The 21,510-nt window shown below is 37.6% G+C and overlaps 1 protein-coding gene across 3 annotated transcripts in view; it reads right to left on the minus strand.

Moving 5' to 3' along the window:
* arhgap20b (Rho GTPase activating protein 20b) overlaps nucleotides 1-20,551 on the minus strand; it is a 29,224-nt gene extending 8,673 nt beyond the window's left edge. Inside the window, exons 1-13 of one of the 3 annotated variants that reach the window (XM_056745909.1) lie at nucleotides 20,250-20,551; nucleotides 19,148-19,218; nucleotides 17,681-17,818; nucleotides 17,438-17,584; nucleotides 15,111-15,152; nucleotides 14,920-15,010; nucleotides 14,701-14,778; nucleotides 14,285-14,351; nucleotides 10,740-10,904; nucleotides 4,123-4,283; nucleotides 3,652-3,813; nucleotides 3,421-3,530; nucleotides 2,822-3,011 (exon numbers count right to left, since the gene is read on the minus strand). In XM_056745909.1, the coding sequence (XP_056601887.1) occupies nucleotides 2,822-3,011; nucleotides 3,421-3,530; nucleotides 3,652-3,813; nucleotides 4,123-4,283; nucleotides 10,740-10,904; nucleotides 14,285-14,351; nucleotides 14,701-14,778; nucleotides 14,920-15,010; nucleotides 15,111-15,152; nucleotides 17,438-17,584; nucleotides 17,681-17,818; nucleotides 19,148-19,218; nucleotides 20,250-20,333 (1,506 nt within the window). In that variant the 5' untranslated portion in view covers nucleotides 20,334-20,551. Of the gene's footprint in view, nucleotides 1-2,821; nucleotides 3,012-3,420; nucleotides 3,531-3,651; nucleotides 3,814-4,122; nucleotides 4,284-10,739; nucleotides 10,905-14,284; nucleotides 14,352-14,700; nucleotides 15,011-15,110; nucleotides 15,153-17,437; nucleotides 17,585-17,680; nucleotides 17,819-19,147; nucleotides 19,219-19,905; nucleotides 20,020-20,249 lie in introns of all 3 variants that reach the window. The other 2 variants (XM_056745908.1, XM_056745907.1) reach the window with 2 other exon arrangements.
* Between the last annotated feature and the right edge of the window lie 959 nt (nucleotides 20,552-21,510).

Genomic DNA, 21,510 nt, shown 5'->3' on the forward strand with positions numbered 1-21,510 from the left:
GCTGGCAGCTGCTGTAGCAACACCATTATGTGGGCTTCTTCTGAAGTGGTCTAGTTTTTCTAGTAGCACCATTGCATAATGTACATGAACTACCTACTGTTATTAAAAGCACAGTGTATGTAGATTATGATGGAAAGAAAGTGCATGCCAAATGTAAAAATCTGGTTCAACGAAACAAGATTCAACATGGCATCTGAAAATCTTGTTTGTTTGTTTGTTTGCTCCTCCAGATGCATAATAATGCAGAATCTGCTTGCTGAAAGAAATGATGAGTTTCTCTTGAGGTAAGAGATGTGCACACACCAGCTCTGTTGAAGGACGCTCCAGCTGCATCCCTCCCAGAGGCTGAGTGTTTAAATTTCAAAAGTGAATGCTTATTAAATCACTTTGGCCCCGGGTTTAACTCAGAATGAGGCCTGTGATGTCTCAACAAGAACAATAAGAACCGAGGGGTCTAACAGCCCATCAATAGCATAGATGACTGTTTGAACAATGGCTCCAATCGGTTAAATCCAGATGTAGTGTTCTTTTTTACAACAACACTGTCACGGTGTGTGAAGGAGAACCCAGGCACAGGCAGTAATTAAAGGGTTAACCAAAAAACTTTTATTAAAAACCTGTTAACTGTCAGAGCGCTTTTTGAGCCTACACATGAAAACACATGTTGGAACTAAAAAGGCGGTAACTCATGAATTCTTTGAAATACAGACTTACGGTTGGTCTCGTTTGAAAAAAGAAAAGTAGCTGATGATTGCAAAAAAGTCACACACACAAAACGTTTTTAAAGGTATGTTGTTAGGTTTATTTAAAAAAAAAAGTTAATGTTTTTATTTGATTAAAAAATACATTAAAAAAATAGGGGTCGCAAAAGGATGTCAAAAATCTAAGCAAACTCTTTATTAAAAAGAATCAATTACTCTCCCTACATAAATTATTTAAAAAAACACCAAAGAAATCTGTATTCTAGAGTCTTAGACCTTTCCAATGATATATCGTTTGTCATGATTCAATTAGAAATTACATGCACAATATTGACGCAAACGTAGGTTTCCCGTTTACGGAACGTATACATGACAGGCTACATTAAACAAAAATCCTGCAATGAGGAAAACACAACTTGACAGAACAAGAATCAAAACTAAAACTTCCAACAAGGGAAACAAAACAAACAAGATACAGGATAAATAATAAATCCAAAACATGAATTTCCAACAGGAACAAGGTAATCCAAGGATGAGACGAACAGGGAGGCAATCACATTTACAGAAAGCAATGAACCGACACGGAACAAGAGGCACTGAGACTATATATAGGGAAACACTAACCAGGGAAGATTGAACAGGGGCGTTGACGGCCAGGTGACAAGGATTAAACAGTATGGGATCTGGCTCGATAGGTGAGCGGGATTAAACACTAATGGGGCGCTAAAGGAGAAACAATCTGGCAGAGCTAAAGGATGCGACACCGGAGAGAGAGCAAGGCATGACAAAACCAAAACAATGCCATGCCCTTTCACCACATTAAAAACATGGGTCTGACATGTTCCTGCCACAAGACTCGAAAATCAAGATAAGGAGAGGCAGGATCGTGACAAACTCCGACTACACTGAGTAATCAGCTATAAATCTTATACTGTGCTGAAGCATCACGTTCCTCATTCTATATTACTTTCAGGATTACTTGGTTTTATTATGCCAAAATTCCCACTTGAGTTGAGTTGAGCGCAAACGTTGGCAAATTTAGCACGTTCGCAGTAATTACACCGCACAATTAGTGTCATTGGCATCGCCCGGTTCAAATTCACATCTTTGCACATTGTATGTAATTTACTTACAAATTGTTTAATTCACTATTGGTCTGAACACCCAGGGGCGGTTTCCAGGACAGAGATTAGTCTAATTCAGGACTAGGCCTTAGTTAAATTGGGATATTTAAGTAGTTTAAGAAAACATACCAAACAAAAAACATTACTCGAGACAAAACCACGGCAATTATCTTTTTAAGATTTGTCAGTTTAAGTTGTTTTTGATCAAGACATCTTTGACATTTAAGTTAGTCTGGGACTAGTTTCAAACCCCGTCCTGGAAACCACCCCACAGTGTATATGCCTGATGAAGCAAGAGTAACATTTCTAAGTAGCTGTGCATCTCACTTGTCCAACGCTGGTCCAGAAGAACTTCATCATTTACTTAAACAAAATACAACCAACAGAACCTCTATAACTGAATCAAGTTAAAGTAATATCTTTAGGATTTAAAAACTGCATATTTGTAAGATTAAAAAATATTGCGAAGTGATCTATAAATCTACTGTAGAAATATAGCATGATTATATTGCATTTATACATGATTCGAAAATGTGAATTGGTTGACTGGAGGGATCAAACACAGATATATTGGTCAGTTGTTTAAATGTACCCGTTGAAATTCAAGGTAAAACATTTAAATCATGTCATTTCAGAATAGCCTGTCATAAAAAAGTGGACTGAAGCGTTTAACAGCAGGTGCAGTAATAACATTTTCCAGGACAGACAGCCTAACTGTTTAGCAATCTGTTGTGATCACGATTTTTACTGACAGCATATTAGCGGCATGACAGCAGTGATAATGGCATAGAAATGAGCATTTTCTTCTTTGCACAATGTCTGGAAACCAGTTTCACAGCACAGTTTCTGTGTGTAATTAAGAAGGACAGTATTTATGTATTGAACATCTATACCTCCAATTTTGATTTTGGACTTAAAGCTAATATGTCACATACCCCTGGAAAGAATTAGTGGTATGAATTCATGTGTTCATAACCAGTTATTGTACTCGTTTACCTGCAATGTGCTCTTTCCTTCCAGCTCGGGGCTGACCTGGGATGACCTCCAGAGCATGTTGGGTGCGATGCAGAGGGCTAAATTGGATGCTGTCATCAGATTTACATGTGAGTGGCTGTGTATCCTGTGCAGCACTCCAAACAAGTGACACAGCAAGGTGAAATTCTCCTCCGGAAGCTGCGCAAACAAACTGGACGCATGCAGGTGGTGCCAAATGAACATTACACAAATGCAAAAAACGTATATTGAAAAAAATAAAAAATACGTAAAAAATGTTTTACTTTAATTTTGACTTCAACTAAAGACAGGTTAATGTCAAATTCCATAAAAGCACACCAATGGCCCCTGAATAAGGTTAAGACATCGAGAAAGGTTCACTACAGGTTTGGGAGCCGTAATACCATTTATTTGAACGTGTATTATCGCACACATCTGACATAAGTGTCTTGGTAATAGCATATCATTGGGATAAGCACCTGAAATCTCAGAATGCCTGAGTTGGCTTCCATTGGTGATACACAATAATACTGTACACAAGGGTGGCTAGGTGAACAGGTTTTATATTTTACCAAAGGATTGATTTGATCTGCTGTTCTCACCTTCTGATTTGATAAAGCTTATGCTGCTCTTCCTCGATCTGCAGAACTTCAATCCACTCTTCATACAGGTCACAACGTAACACACCACCAGGTAGTTCACGCAAAAACTCCTACACAAAAAATTGACAATAGAATCAATGCCAATTTAAAATTTATTAAAATTTAGATTCAGAGTGATTGTGTGAATGTGTATTCAGAACAAAAGGTCCAGTGGGATGAATAAGTACTGACTGTTATAAGAGATGCAGAGACAAACACAGACTCTTCATGTGGGGAAATGCTTTCCCCAGAATTCATTCGCTCCTTTAGAATCCTACAGCTTTTGGCATTCGCAGAGCGGCGGAAGATTCCACAGGTCTCAGGACCCTCACAGAACAAAAGATACAGCAGGTCCTGGACGCACACAATAACAAACAAATCCCTGAACTAACAAATCATGGACATCAATTTTAAGAATTTAATTTGAAAAGATTAGTAATGTAATTATTTTGTCCTACAATTATGGCTTGTGTGTATAACAAAAATGAGTCATGCACTAAATGGTCATAATAACACATAATCAAGCTCAAGCTGTGAACATATCACGAATCTAATGGGATTAAAGTCTTGATAACACTCTAGCATTGTGGGGAGACATGAAATACAGAAATAATAAAACGGTAAAATGTTACATTTATTGAATCAAACCATTGATTGACATACCGTTATTGGCTTGGGCAGGTTTCCATCAGGACAGATAGAGGAAAGAGTTTGGCCGAATAGCTTTTGAGGGGCGTTGTGCGACTCGACATCTGATTGGTTGAGTTGCCCCCTCCTCAGGGCCCAATCAATAAGAGACCTCCTTCTTTTGTGTTTAAAAAGACCTGATAATAAAACACAACAGAGCAATCGCATGAGAATCAGAATCGTCATTCTTCAGTTGTTTTTCAGAAAAGAAATAAAGAACATCATTAATATGTGCATTTGAATCAATCAGAACAGAATCAAGCTGCTTTCATATCAAATAAAAAATGCAAATAAAATGCATTTAGTGGCATTTAGTAATATTTGCATACTACTTATTTACTTCAGTAGGCCACTTATCATTACTATTATTTCTTCTCATGTCACATTTGTCACATTGTACCATTTCACGTTGAAAGTATATCACAAGGCTACGTCAAAGCTTAAATTTAGAACACTTATTTGCTAGGGTTATTTATGATTAATCACGTTCAGAATAAAAGTTTGTTTTTATGTAATATGTGTCTGTGTACTTATTCACCATGTCTACACCAACGCAACATGACAAAAGACAATAAAACAAATAAGAACCCATTATAATTTATTTTATCCACACTGGATACCGGGCGGCGCGTCCAGTGTAGACACAATGTTAATATTAATTTTGCATTTATAAACACATACATGTATACATTTAAGAAAACATAAAAAACTGTAAACAAGTCAATAAATGTTTATATTTAATCATGTTTCATTAAATATGTGTGCGTGTGTGTGTGTGTGTGCGTGCGTGTGTGTGTGTGTGTGTGTGTGTGTGTGTGTGTTTGTGTACAGATACATACAGTATATCTACAAACACAGTACACATATATACATATACAAACGTATGTATATATATACTGTAGATACTATAAATGTGTGTGTTTGAAATACAAAATTAATATGCACAGTACACAGACATGTAAACACAAACTTCTATCCTGGATGCTTTTAATTGCACTTAATCATTTAAGAGCCCTAGTATTTTCCAGATGTATAAAATCTGGTATTATGAAATACATATACAAAATATATCAAATGTAACATGTATGCACATAAAAAAAACATACATAAAGATACATGTTAAAAAGAAAATGCAATAGCTATTGCACACTTCCAAATGTTTTCTCACAGCATCACTTTAGTGTCTATATGTGTGCTATTGTCTGCAATATTACAGCAAATGGAGCGAATCTATCGTGAGCTATTTTCATTCTCTTCATTCAGCGATGAACGTGGGGGTCCCATTACTAATAACTGACCCTGGCTGGCACTATTATATATAATCAAGAGCTGTATTAAATTACTGATGAATTCAAAATAGCTTACTACTGTAGCATATTTTGTGAGATAATATCAGTTTTATGCAAATGAGTATTCTCTAAAACTGTAATCAATCAAATGTTAACTGTTTTCGCTGTTGCGCTAACTGGAGAGTTTAGTTTTTACGTAAAATACTGTGCAATGGAAAAAACGGTTTGTAGAAAAGATGAAAAGAATAAGTTGTATGTGCTTGCATAGTGAACTGACTGAACTTTTTAAGGCAATTAGAAAGTAAAATGCCAAAATCATGGGTCAACAAGAAGAGCTATGTGTCAAGAAAGGTTTTGTAAAAAGGTGCTAGAGTGATTCAAATTATATAGTTGACAGAGTCTTATGTCATGCTGACTGTAACTGAATTGTGAAGACTTTAAGTATAGTTGTTTGTTACGCAAGTACAAAGTTTCATTATTGTAACTGTGTGTGACTGATGGTCTTATCAAGGAAAATGTCACTGCCTTTTTTTAAAGGTCCTAAAAATCAAAGTTACACTCTTAGAATGAATTAGTTAACAGAATTCAAAGCATGGTTCTTTCAGAAAACTGTGAAATTCCTCACAATATGATTTAATGAGCACCACATGAAAGAATGCCATAATATACAGTAAATACATCAAACATTATCTCAGCAGTAGTCGGCTTGAGCAAAGACGTAGGTGGACGGTCAGTTCACTGAAAATCGTTACATGAAGATTAAAAAGCAGTCCCAGAAGCTCTAACATCCATGCTTACATTCTTCAACAAATATTAACCGTTGTTGTTCGTCTCACATCTGTGATCATTAAAACATTGAAGCGTGTTCTTGGCAACCAAACGTCTCTGCAAATGGACCCGATCCATTTCGCTTTCTCCGAAACAGGCCTGCCAAAGACTCTGTGAACCTTGCAGCCCATTATACTAGACAACACTGTTTTCCTCCTATTCCATGACTTAAGCTTAGCCTGTAATTAAACCATCTCAACCGTATTATTTAAGCAGCTCAACTCTGCTTTGTGTCACCGGGATCAGCGTTTAATGAGGAATGGGTCGCTGACTGTTAAGGTAAATAATTAAAAATACCATCAGCACTGTACTGCCTCTGGTCTGCTGCTCTCCATCCGACCCTTCCTATCTTTGCCAAATGCTTTCATGCTTATCAAATATGCAAATGACTGCCAGAAACTCGCTTCATACTCAGGACTCCAATCACTCTTTTTGAAAAGTTGGAAGCCAACGTACAGAAGACAACTATTTAAGCATTGATGCAAAATGGCATTTGACTTTTGCAAACGGCTTTTGATAAGTCTGTACTTATTATGCAAGACTTTCTGCCCGAGTCTTGTGTTTATATATTATTTAAATGTTAATTTTATGTCTCCTGTATTCTAATGCATGACTCCACAAAAGCACGTCTGACTCATATGCATGGCATTAAAGGATCTTAAAGCGGTACCATACAGCATTTCAAAGTGTTTCTTAAACCTGTAACTGTGTGTGTGTGTGTGTGTGTGTGTGTGTGTGTGTGTGTGTGTATGTGTGTGCCTCCTCTCTCCCTCTCTCTCTCTCTCCCTATCTCTCCCTCTCTCTCTCTCTTTCTTTCTCTTTCTATCTCTCTCACACACACACACACACACACACACAGGGGCGCTTGCAGTCTTACGACTTTATGCACTGTGCGTACAATATCGTTTTAATTATATGTTTAAATTAGTGGTGGGCATAGATTTTTTTCTTAATCTAGATTAATCTTGGAAGTAATCTAGATTAAAATGGCTCATTTGAATTCTGCCGCAGGCATTCAGAATATGTGTGCTACCCAAATAATGACTAAAAAGTAAGTCTTTGAGAACCGGTTTCTCAAGCCAGGTGGCGCATTAGACCAGGGGCTCATCACCTGTTTCCAAAATGCATCACAAACTGCTTGAGAAAGCTGTTCTACTATGATAATTGGTGATGAAAATAAATTATGTTCAATAAGATGTACTTGTGTTTACTTCCGCATTAGCTAAGGGATGATTTGCATTTAGGTGGTACTTGAGACTGGAAGAGCTCCAACAGTACATTTCAATTTAGTCATTTAGCAGACGCTTTTATCCAAAGCGACTTACAAAGAGTTTAGGGAGCAACAAGCGATATGTCATACAGGAGCCATAATAATAATAATTAGGTGACAATACAAATTTACTGGTTTCAACTAAAGATAGACCACTACCTGTTGAGAGAAAGTTTTTTTTTAAAACCTATTCCGCATTGCACAAGGTGCAAACAACCTTAGTCCTGTCGATGTTTCCATTGGGAAGCTTCTTAAAAATAAATTTTCCCTGAAGCAAACCCGGCGGCTTCAAAGCTGCCTCCATGTTAGCACGTCACGTTTGATGCGGTAATTTCACAGTAACGTTATGTTGTGTTCAAACCAAACGCGAATGCCGCGTCAAGCGCGAGTGATTTACATGTTAAGTCAATGCAAAGACGCGATAGACCTACTTGCGGCGCGAATCGCGCGAATGAAGCCCTGGTCAGGATATGACGCGAATTGCGCGAATCACGCGAGTTGAAAAATCTCGTTCTCGCCCGGTACAGTGCAATAAAGCTAGGTATACATCCGCGCTAAAATATCAAGGTGAAAGTCATCATATCTTGCGCAGGGCCGCATTAAGAGCTCACTGGGCCCCGGGGCTATCAGTTACTGCAGGGCCCCCCCACCACTTTAGGTCACCAACTACAGAGAAAGAGAAAAAAACACTGTTTTTTTAAACACTGCTGAAGTTGTTTTACATAAATATAATCTAGAATCATTCAGAATAACTGTTGCCAATTCCTTTACAAAATACAATTAAGTTTGATTAACATTATTGACACAATAGCGACATCAGCTTTATTAGCAGCTTCTGTCACTTTAAGACCAAGTGCGCTGTGCAAAACCGTCTCTCTTCTGCAAATTTTCTCAACAACAAGAAACCAAATCATTTTTTCTTTTCTTGGTAGCTAGATTTGTGCTTCAGAAAACTTCTCGTATAAACAAGGGTAAAACCCAACTAAAGGAAACACTAAACACTATTATGGTGACTTCTTATTGCTCATGTTTTCTTTAGTGATTGTGTTTGTTAACAGCAGCTGTTCATCATTAATGAGATAATAAAGTGATGATTGATTCCTTAACTCAACCTGATTTAACTCATTAACTTGTTCATGTGTTGTTTAGGGCAGCGGTTCCCAATCCTGGTCCTCGCGACCCACCGCTCTGCATATTTTGTGTATCTCTCTTGTTTAACACACCTGATTTAAATCTCTAGCTCATTAGAAGAGAGCTTAATGAATGAACCGCGTTCCGATTACGTGTTCCCTGAACTGTGTTCATTGCTCTCTACTCCCTGCACACATGAAATCGGCTGACGTTAATTTAAGAACACGAAGAACAAAACTTACTACGGAAGATTGAAGGGTAATTTAAGCGTAATTTTGAGATTTGCGCAACATTATCCACATTTCGAACGGGATTTATGGCAGAATATCTAGTGATGTTTACTTCGCAGGGCTCTTATGGGCGTATTAAACAAACCTCCGAAGCGGTAGGAGAAGCATACAAAATATGCAGAGTAGGGGGTCGCGAGGACCAGGATTGGGAACCGCTGGTTTAGGGAGACATCCAAAACATTTCCTGTAGTAATGCACGTGGACTGGAGTGGTCTAAATAACGTCTAAATAACGTCTAAGGAACAAATTTTTGCTTGCTGGGTGCTTAAATACGTGTTTAAATTATAAACTTACATCATGATGATGGCGCAGCACAATTGACATATTTCTACCGGACACATTAGCACTATCGCCACTGCCAGCCCTTTAGGCGAATAGTTTGATCAAACACAAAAAGCAATATCATACATCCATCAAGTTAATAATCAAACTTAACAGTTAACGTTACCTGAAATTGGTGGGGTCGATGATGACGCTGTGTCTTTATCATCAGCTCCAACATCCACCACTCCGTGATCATCAGCTTTAGTAAAATAACCTGATAGTTTTGGGATTTTACTGAGTAGCTCATGTTTCCTCTGCTGTTTAGCTTTTAAAAAAAACCATTTTTTTTTTAAAGATGACATTTTTTAGCTGTCGAAGACTGTTTTTTGCGTGGCAATTTTAAGAATAGTCTAGATTCTAGAATAAAGTGAAGAGTCGAGGCGATTGATTGGTTGATGCGTAGGCTATATTCTAATAAGGCGCAGACAGCCATCGCCTGATAGGCCTAAGCTGAATTGATGTATATAAAATAAATGCATTTGATTTGGTATATCAAATTGAAACGTGACGTTTCAATTCACCGTGCCCTGCTGCCCACGGGGGTTTGATTGACATGCGACCTGACCAATCATAACGCGAATGCGCAATTTTGTTAATAATATTAATGAGAATGATTCCATGATAATGCATGGAATACACGGCAAAGCGCTACTAAATAACAGGGCTAATTTGTGGGGGACGTGGTAAGGCTTTGGCAATCAGATGGCTAGTAGTAATCAATCTGCTCCACAGCCAATCACGGGCCCCCTCCTTGCTCGGGCCCCGGGGCTTTAGCCCCGCCTAGCCCTATTGTTAATGCGGCCATGATCTTGCGTAGTATAGACCCAGCTCCCAACCCAACTTTGAGAATAGACGAACGGCGACATTTTTTTATCGCGCGATAAGAGTCTCACGTTAACGCAGCACGTTAACGCCGTTAACGGCCCACCACTAGTTTAAATATTTTTAATAGTATTTATATTGATTATAAATCTGTGTACACTCAATGACATTTTGATAAACCAAGAGACAATGAGAATAAATGAATAAAGTATATAGTGTATGTTATAAAGTCAAATGTTTGTATAGCAGCTTCAGGGTCTGTAAAAGTAACATGTTGCCAGATCTTCATAGGTAAAAACTACCAACAAAGACTAACCGAAAATAAACCGAAAATAAGTAAAATAATATATCCGTAACTGAGCTTATTTTTACAAATAATGCGATGGTCACATTCGAAACTGCAGCGTGTGCATGGCGTTCTTATATGTAAGAAAGGTTTATCTTACATATATATCTCTTATATATGAATTATTTTTGTGGCATCTCTTGAGTAGACTATTTATTATAGTGTGTGAGCTTCATATTGGGTGGGGGATTCTGTGCGTTCCCTGAGATAAAATCCTGCAGGCGCCCCTTCACACACAGACACAAACACAAATTTGTCTGATTCTCTGCAGTGTGGGATGCTGGTGCACTCACCTGGTGTGTGTGTTCTAGTTTTTAGGGTGAAGTGAGGCGTCTTGATCGCCGCCTCTGTCTTCTGGGCAGCACTGAAAGCTTCCCGCAGGTGCTCGCCGGGCATGCGTCGATGCTTTTGCTGACTCTGCAATGAATGACGGAGGATGAAGAATGGAAGCTCATGGCCTGAGACAGACAAAAACACGAAGACAGGAAATTGGGGATGAGATCATATAAGTTGCAGGAAATTGCACACTGCAGGAGGCGAAGAATAGTATCGTTGTTTTTACAATTAAATGCCTAAATTTTTTGTGTATGTTTAAAAACCATGAGAGGAAATAATGTTTAATTTGACCTTGAGTCAAGGGTCTGGATTCCCTGTTTGAATTCGTTTTTTTATTTTACACTACATGTTACCAGTGTTGGTTGTAAGTAATTTGTTACTGTAATTGAATTGCTTCTTAAAAGTAGAGTAAGGGATTGCTCTTTCTTTTGTAATTTAATTACATTTACTTGTGATGTAATTAAACTAAATACTTTGTGTAATACATGTGCAATAGTGGAATTGACATGAAATTCAAAGTCTAACTTTAAAATCTGTGCTTTAATGTATAATTCTCACATTTGTAATACTTTGGTCAGTCAATAAAACTACTTTAAGTATTTTATATCATTTATTTGAAATAATTAAATGGGCCATTTCATGTCTATCCTTGAAACACTTAACTAATCAAGGTTGATTCATAATATTTAAAGTAATGAAATACTTTTTGGAGAGAGTGATTTGTACAATATTCTTATTACAATATTGAATATGTAATTAATAACTAGTTATTTATTACTTTTTTAGAAGCACACACACACAACTGTGCGTTTGTGTGTGTGCGTGCATGTCTGCGCTTCTGTCTGTGTGCGCGTTTGTCTGTGTGACTGTATATGTTGGTGCTTGCGTGTAATGAGTGTTTAGTGTGTGGTTGTGTTTGAATCTGTGTTTCTGTCTTGTGTCCAACACAGCGTGTAACTACACTCACCTAAAGGAATATTAGGAACACCTGTTAAATTTCTCATTAATGCAATTATGGTGGTGGTGTAATGGTGTGGGGGATGTTTTCTTGGCACACTTTAGGCCCCTTAGTGCCAATTGGGCATTGTTTAAATGCCACGGCCTACCTGAGCATTGTTTCTGACCATGTCCATCCCATTATGACCACCATGTACCCATCCTCTGATGGCTACTTCCAGCAGGATAATGCACCATGTCACAAAGCTCGAATAATTTCCAATTGGTTTCTTGAACATGACAATGAGTTCACTGTACTAAAATGGCCGGGCATCCCACAAATCTCCATCATCTGCAAGATGCTATCCTATCAATATGGGCCAACATTTCTAAAGAATGCTTTCAGCACATTGTTGAATCAATGCCACGTAGAATTAAGGCAGTTCTGAAGGCGAAAGGGGGTCAAACACAGTATTAGTATGGTGTTCCTAATAATCCTTTAGGTGAGTGTATATTGTACCTACCTTAGAAAGTACTGAGTAATTTAAAGTTACTACATGGGATATGGTTGGGTTTAGGTTCAGTGTAAGTACCTAGTTATTATCACCCCGTTATAATATTTACTATAATAAGTACGCAGTATGTAGATGGGAAACAGTTTTAGATTCCATTATGTGAAACGAAACCTCTCATATCCTGTTGCCGTAAACATAAACCTTGAGTGCAAATCAGTAAGATTACACACACGTTGCTGCAGGCTCTTTGTCTCCCTAAGAATCTAAATGATTTTGGTTCATTTCTGTCATTCTCACAGAGAAAAACACTTAATCTAGCCACCGGTTGCCAAAGATGCATCATGCAGACGAAGGCACAACGGGGAACCCTTTAAGGATGCTGGATGATGAGGGAAAGAAAACATTACGATCCTTGAATTATATCTGTATGAAATGTCTTTCCAGTGGTGTAGTCTACGTGATACGCAGGTATACGCCGTATACCCACTAGAAAAGATCAAGAATTTCCGTATACCCACTTAAAAAAGCGCAAGGTTACGTAACCACATCGTTTGTGTCAGAAAAGTACGACGCACTAACTTTTGGTGCAACCAGGAGATATGAAATCAAAGAGATCTTTGAAGGCAGCATTTACACTATCAGTGTTATCGTAAGCCTGCCCCCGAAGTTACTGGCGCTTCGTGCAGCTGCACCAGGTGTTACAGATAATGAGCCCGACGAGGCTCATGCGATGCTTTACGCGGGGTCCCCACTCCTCGCGTTAGTTCCGGGGTCGCAATGCGCACACTGTTCGCCCGTGTATTAAACTTTCTGCCTTTAACTCACCCCACTTTTAAAACGACTGCGTAGTCTTTAATAAAACAAGCATATTTGCTATCATTAACATAACTGTAAGTCATATTGTGACTGCTGGCATATTAAATTGTATCTAACTAGCCAACTTCACAAACGTAAGGTTGTGTGTTGAATCAATACATGAGGGAGAAAGGGAGAGATAACTTATACTACAATGTTTATAATTGTTTTAGATGATAAGAGATGAGAACTCCTTACAAGCCTTGTGAAAGTCAAGCTAGAGACACTGCAAGAAATCTATAGGTGAAACAGGTGCTTGATAAAACTGCACAAATGTTCATTGTTAATTATTGTAGTTAACTATCAATGTCAATAATAGATGCAACTCTCACACTTCAAGTGTTTGAAAAATCTAGTTATTTGGGACGAGTATCAGAGTTTGATTTTAACCATTTTTTTCAATATGATTTACTGTAAGTCTCTGACTTGGCCTTAGTCAAACTAAATCAAAATCTAAAGTTTATACTTTCACAAGTTATTCTTTACATTATGTAGTTGCCCTGATTAAAAAAAAAATAGAACCCTGCCCAAAACACAAGTGATGCAGATGGGAATCAATAGAAAAGGCATAAAATAAAAAAATTATAAAGAAATGTGTTTTATAATGGTATTTAAATGGAAACCACTAGAATGTATGTAATACTATTTTTTAGCAGGATGGGTTTATGTAGAAATACTTAATAGCTTTTCCCGTGGATCACTAATGTGCATTGAAAATTGCCAGCTGATAAAACCTGTGCTTTAGTGACTGTATACATAAATAAAACTCTTAACTGACTGATTTAAAACCAGCAAGTCCCACAGCTGTCATTGGCTATTGAAATCTTGCTTGCAATAAATCTTTCTTGATTACATATAGAGGCATACTCTATCCTTGCATTCGTGAGTGTGGTGGTGCTCATGGGTTGTCGACCAGGGACGGATGAGTAGGCTGGGGGGGAATCATAGTATACTCACTACAAAAAACTAGACTACACCACTGTGTCTTTCTAAATGTCTTTTTAAATAAGAGTAGACACACAATTCTGATCTCTTAACTGTGCAAATAGTATTTTTGCAAAAAATAAAACGGATCATCTTTTGAATCAGTGTATTCACCGTATACTGTGTTGCATTTATTTTGTTAGATTGCTCATATTTGTCTTAGAGGGTCTATGTAGTCGGTTATATGTTCTTTGTCATGTGAGTGTCATCACCTAGAAGGGTGTATGTCTCTTCTTCTTTGTCATAGTTTACACACAGCTGGTAGTCCGAGGCTTCCCGCTGCACACAGGAAGTGGTTATTTTGTTTTGGGGAAAGACAGGAAAAAGGAAATGGCTGTTATCAAAAAAGAGGAAATGCCGTTGGACTATCATTGCACTAGAATCATTGATGTTTACATTATCAGACAGAAATAAAACAATGTGCAATTAAAGAAATTACAACCTAAAATCTGCCAATTCAAGTTTGACGGGACTAATAGGCATACCAAGATTTATTCACGTATCAGATCAGATCCAGGATAATACTTTATGCAAAAACAAGCATGAGGGGCAAAGAGCTCGGTTCCCATTTCTATTTACTACTCTTGCGTACTGTCTGTATTTTTTCACCCTTTTAAGGACAACTCACCAGCAGTTTGCACTCTTGCTTAATGTAATGAACTACATTTTCTGCTGTGGTGCTCACATCCACTGCCACAGCGATGGTCTTGACAGCCGATAACATGCAAACAAACAACAAGAAAACCAAGAACACGAATAAGCTCCACACATAAACAGGGGCATAGTTTAGGTTCCCAGAGGGCCGGGAGGGGCCCGGGTTCACATTAAGCCAAAGAAGCTTGAGTACCGCTGGACTGTCCTCATCTGGGTGGCGGATCAGCAGGACGTAGAGAAGAATAGCGCTCGGCAAGACTCTCTGCCTGGCTCTGCAGGTGTGCCTGTGAAATGAAACTCAAAAAATCAAAAGGAGAAACTGACAAAATGCTTCAGCAGAGACAGTTTAAATTAAGAAAAAGAACAAAGGGTGTTTTTCCTTACCACTGAAGAGCTTGCAACCATCTCTCCTTTGTTTCTGAAGAACTTGAATTAAAGGTTGAAAGAGGAAGAAAGAGAGAGAGAGGGAAAGAATTACACATCTATTCAAGAATGATGTTTTTAGATAAATTATGCTGAATGAGAAGATAATTAACATGAGGTTGTGATATAAATAAGTGGGGACGATGGTTTGTATATCTGATTAACCTTTCTAGCACATTGTAAAATTGAATAAAAACCTGTAATTGTGGCTCATTCCAACATTGTGACCATTAAGCTATCTTGGCAGTTTGCAAATTACTGCAAATCATAAATATAAAGGGTCAACTCATGACATCTGGGAGCCAAGATTATGCCTTAGTTATATATTAATATTTAAAGGGTTAGTCCACTCAGAAATGAAAATTCTATCAGGAAATACTCACTCTCTAGTTGTTCCAAACCTGTATAAATGTCTTTGTTTGAGTGGACCACAGATGTATATTAACAACTGGATTGCGCCTGAATGCCAAACCAAAGTCAGAAGGAGAAGCGATCGCGCCTCCACCTCGCTATGCCCAACTGACAGAGAGCGCCATTGACTTAGAGTCAAAATGAATTCTAAAATCTAAAAATTACCAATTTTACAGCTTATGTGCAGATCGGAGCGTTTTAATTAACATGTGTGTTTACATGAATTGTTTCTTCTGATGTTTTTACCAAAGTTTTTGTTTATTTTGGGCAGAATTGCGACGTATAGAAATCAATGTATCGAAGGTGAGTGTTGCACACTGTTGAAATGGCACATGTGTAAATGTTTAGAAATAAAGCTTCATGACTTAAAGAACATATTCAGCCTGTATTTATTTGAAATTAGATTTCAGAAAGGCATACGCACTTTTGTGACCCAACTGAACTTTCGGTAAACATTCACAAACAATAGAGTCCCAGTAGATTATTTCTGATAACAATCAGAAGAAAAACTATAAAAAGTGACTTGGCTCAAGGTGTCTCTTCAATCATTTGAATTTAGACTGCGATACCAAATTCAACAACTAGATGTCAATGTACCATACGGTTTGTTTAAATGCGACCGACCTACAGGACCCATTCAACAAATTGAAAGGGCTTACATTTTATTGTATAGTGCCCATGTAACAGTGTAATTAAAAATGTAGAACATGTACTGGTTAGGATTAGGGTTTGGGTTAGTTACGTGTAATTATGCATAATTTATAGTAAATACTATAGTAAATACATGTAACATGTGTAACAGGGCACCGTAAAATAAGGTGTTACCCAAATTGTCTATTTAATAAAATGAACAGAACAAAATTCAACAAATTGTTTTTTTAAAACAATTGTTATACTGTAAAATAACAATACATTTTAATATTCACATAAATTAAATATAAATAGTTATGTTATTAGACACTAGCCAAACACAAACCTGAAGTTAACTGGGCGTCAGTTGCGAGCGCATCCGATGAAACCGTCAATGAAACATATGGGAATATCAACATGGTGGCGTGGTTGCTTAAGTGTAATGACGTTACGAGCAATCCAGTACTATATATAGAGCAGTGGGTTGGACGCAGAGAAAGATATTTGGAAGGATTCTTGTAACCAGTTCTTTGACCCCATTGACTACCATAGTAGGGAATAATGACAATAGTAGTCAAAAGTGCTGCAGCACTGTTTGCTGTCCTACATTCTTCAAAATATCAACAGAACAAAAATTATTTTCAAGCAATTATTCCTACTGTGGTAGTCTATGGGGTCCAAGAACTGTTTAGTTACAAGCATTATTCCAAATATCTTTCTGTGCGTTCATCAGAACAAAGAAATGTAATCAGATCTGGAACAACTCGAGGGTGAGTAAATAAGGACAGTTTTTATTTTTAGTTGAACGGTCCCTTTAAGTCATTTAAAAAAAATGCCTTAGATAAAACATCACTGCATTTTGAGACCAAACAATAGCACTGATTTTATTTATTTTAATTTTTAATTTTATATTTTAATCACTCATTAATAAAACCCAAAGGAACTTGATGCTTTAGCATCTTTTTGTTGGTGGAATCGAAACAAATTCAGTAAGCTAGAAAGGAAGAGAGTGGGAGGGATATTTTTGGTTCAGAATCAAAAGGATAGAGAAGCGATTAAAGAAAAGAGGAGGAATCATCAGCACAGCAGCCAAAGAATAATCAGTGTTTTATAAGAGTGTTCTTTACAATAACCCTTGTTAAACAAATAAGAGTCAGTCATATTTCTTTTACTGAACATGGCACATTGAATTGGCAAAGGTGTCATATATGTGATAACTATTACTTTGAGTGTTTTTCAAAACCTACCTAAATGTGGCTACGTAATTAGTGGTTGGCCAGCCAATCACAAACGAGTGCTTGGAGGTGACCTTCCTGTCTGTGATGTTATGAATACAGGATGCCAGCCATATGTCCGAGAGGCTAACACAAGCCTTCAGTTTTAGATATAAAGACCTGTAACAGATACACACTTATCAGGTACCAGAAAGATATTTTATATACTGATGCACATATGAACACACACACTCACACACAGAAATATTGACATACTTCGTTTTGGCGATGATAAGAGAATCTGTAAAAAGTAGCAAAATTCTCTCTTTTGATTGCAAGCCATTGGTAAAATGAGCATGGGCTTCCATCAACAGCATGGCATTCTGGGATACATGACACGCTTCATACCTATCGCTGTAGAAGAATCAACAACAGAGACATGTTATTTGTCAATGCAAATGTGTCGTGATGTTTATTAAAAATAATAACACTCAAGCATACATATCCCATGAATACTAGGGAACAAAATGCTGCTATTTGAATATTTTATAATTGGAATCCTGCCTTTTTTCAAGTGGAAATATTTGGTGAATTAAAAGTGCATTAAAACTGAACTACTCTGAGTTTACTCCATTACACATGAAGTGGTTGTTTTCCATGAAGGCTACAATCTCTTTCTGTAACCCCTTACTGCGTCGTCATGCGAGATGAGAGAACCATGAATACATATTTTATGTGTGTGTGTTCTTTCTGGGTAGAGCGATGAGGCTTGCAAGTGTGATAGACAAACGCTCTTCCTGAATTTCCATGTAAACCTTTGCCATTTGAAAGGCTGATTCACAAAGTAAGTGTTGTGTATAGAAGTTGCCATATAACTGATGTGATGTATTCACTGTATGTGCATACGATTATACTATTATGCATTTTTAGAATCTCTGAGTATGGTGCAACATAAAAAAAGTGTTTGCTTCAAATCTAACAGCATCAAGAGGACTATGTGAGGGTTAAGGGTGAGTTATAAGGAAATATCATCATAGCTGTATGACGAGCACTACATCTATGAAAGGTCCAAAGTAAAATAGTTTTAAAGGTCCTTTTAAGTAACATCTGCCTTGTCATCCTCCCGAGCGTGCAAATCTTTCTCCTTCGTTACGGTCTGAATGACGCACATTGCTAGCTTTCTTCTTCTAATGTGTGTTTGCATTCCTGACTATATAAGGCACAGTGTGTTTCCAGGGCTGTACCAAGGGATTGGTCAGATACGCTGTAAATGGTGCATGAGTGTGTGTTGTGCATGACAGAGAGAAAAAATGAACCATGTCTCAAAGAATAGAGAATCGTGTTCACCAAAAAAGCATACAGACACATAATTAAGAGAGTCCTATAATTATGAAGTGTGTGATTAAGCTACAACAACTTCAACAGATCTTTAACACACACACACACTGATTTCACTACATGATTTATTTTACATTATAATCAGCCAAATCTGAAAAATCTAATCACACCACACAACCTTACGGGAAACGAAAAAAAAAATCATTTTGAATCAAAATCAAAGGAAGAGCCAAGACAGGAGAAGCAATTCATGAACGTGTGTGTGTGTGGAGAGCACAAATGAAAAGAAAACTACAATTACAATTTTCGTAGATGATGCTTTAATTGCGCATTTAAAAGAACAGGCATTACAAGAAGAGCTCTTCAGAAAGCCAAAGCATATGTGTGTGTGTTTCTTGCTTATACCTTTGTCTGATTTTGAAAGCTTTAATAACTCCAGACCCAGATTTTCTTCTTGGAACTGTAGACTTCATGTTCTACAAAAGTAGAAAACAAAATATCCATAACACACCGGGTTGAAACACTAATCAATGGAACTCTCAGGAAGTAGGAAAAGTCAACAATATATTATTAGTAACTATAGTTACAGACAAAATCATCTGAACAGTGTGAGTATTGCGTCTACATCTGCACTTAGTCTGTTCATGCCTTCACTGACCTTTCCATTATTTTACAAAGGAGAAATGGCATATCTTATGTCACAAATTGTTACTAGGCATCTAATTATTACAATATACAGTATGGAATTGCTTTACAATCATTATTCAAATGATGCAAAGATAAAAAAAGGATCCACCAAGAATAAACTTCACCTCATCTGAATTAATTCCTTAGTTGGATTTCTGGAGCAAAAATTGTATTAGTGTGACTGTTCTGCTAAACTAAAAAGGGCACCACTTGGAGTTTATGATGAATCACATTTACTGACTTTCCATTTTTATGGTGGGACCTGTAGACTGTACCTGTCAGTCTGATCACGTACAACAGATCTTGAGAAAATGTAATTGGCAGAAATAACAGGCACCTCAATAGTGCCTGTTGAGTTAAATAATGTATTAGCTTCTCAAATGAACCCATTCACCTACTAAGTGACAGTACATCTTATATCAAAAGTCTAGCTGTGAGCGCAGACGACAGCATAGAACATACTATTAACAAATTACCTGGAAAATCTCTGCTGTGTTGCCTGGGGTTACGATGACTAGGGTTCACACTTTACAGTTTGATGGGACACAGCTATGTTCATTTTATGAGGGAAATTTGTGACTTTAACAAGCCTGAAATGAAATGACTTGTGAGGGGATTTTTTTAAAGCATTTAGTAAATTCATTTTAAAACAGAAACAATGAGCTCAAGATCATACTGTACCACTAAATTCAACACAGATTTCTGCAATGTTTCCCTCGAATAAGGTTAAAAGGTTTATGGGTTTTATGCCCCTTCGTGGACACCAAAACCTGATGCTAAGATTCCACACAAAACAGCTGCTGCCTCTAAGCACATTCACCTTTCTGTCTGAAGGCCTGGTCACCAGTCCCTCGCTGGTAGATTGAAGGTCAATTGGATTTGAAATCATCAGCTGCGGACTCATTTTAATCCATATCTCTCAGTCATTTATCCTCAGCAAAGCTGCTGTAAGTCTTCTTATTTCACAGAAAGAAAAAAGACAGCATCAATTCCTACAAGGCAGTAGTGCGGAATGGAGGCGGAAATCACTCAGTGTTGATTCTGAACATAGTAGTTTTGACGTTTTCAAAATGGTTTGACTTTCTCAACCCAGATGTTCATGTTGTGATGAGGAACTTTAGCCACTCATCTCCCTCTCCACACAACTTTTTCACTTTAATTTTCTGTGCCGTCCCCTTTCTTTCCACCCTCCCTCCTTGGCAAGGGCTTCTCATTTTTATTTCCCATCCCTGTTTCCCTTCTCTCACACATCTCTCTCTAAATATGGACATGGGGGTTCAACGGTGGCTGAAGTTTCGTGGCCCCCCACTGGATGCTTTCATTACTACAGAAACTGACCATTACAACAACGGCAGCCCTGCATTCAACAGCAATGTCCTTGTGACGATATTGCAACACTGCTTCACTCAAAACCTTCACTGCAGCTTTAATGGCCACAAGTGTGTTCTGGATCTAAATGGCAAACAATTTACAGCAGCCTTTTCAGGGAATCTGTATATCTTAGAAAGGCAGAAGAAAATCCTCCTAAAACCTAATGGATTTCATTCTTATCGTGTAATTAGATTCCTTGCAAATGGAACGGCACCCACAAGAGTCAGAAGTCTTAGTCAAACAAGAAGTTATCTTTTCACTTTGCTCTTGTAACATTGCAGTTGTTAGGCAGAGAAAGGACCCATTAGAAAACAACGACTTTAATAAAACAAAACAAAGACCAAAACTAGGTATGGTAGCAAACATACTGCATGTAACATGACAAAAAAAATCCCTGACAAATGACAAGTGAAACAAAAGTGCTTCTATAGACTGAACGAATGAGGATAACAAGCAGAGAACCAATAGAAAACAGAACTAAAAAGGACTACAAAATGTGACAGGACAGGAAGTTAAATAAAAGTCCACAATACACAGGGAAAACACAGCTTTGTAGAACGTGCTGCACTTTATCACAGACTTCTGGGATTTTTTAACACATTCGGCTTTTTGAAAGAGCCATATGCTTTTGTTATCACTGATATGATGTGTTTAGTTTTAGCCAAACGGGGCGCTGTGAATTATGGCCAAACACACTTAGATCTTGTCTT

Source organism: Triplophysa dalaica, chromosome 4, assembly GCF_015846415.1.
Source record: "Triplophysa dalaica isolate WHDGS20190420 chromosome 4, ASM1584641v1, whole genome shotgun sequence".
Classification (NCBI taxonomy): domain Eukaryota; kingdom Metazoa; phylum Chordata; class Actinopteri; order Cypriniformes; family Nemacheilidae; genus Triplophysa; species Triplophysa dalaica.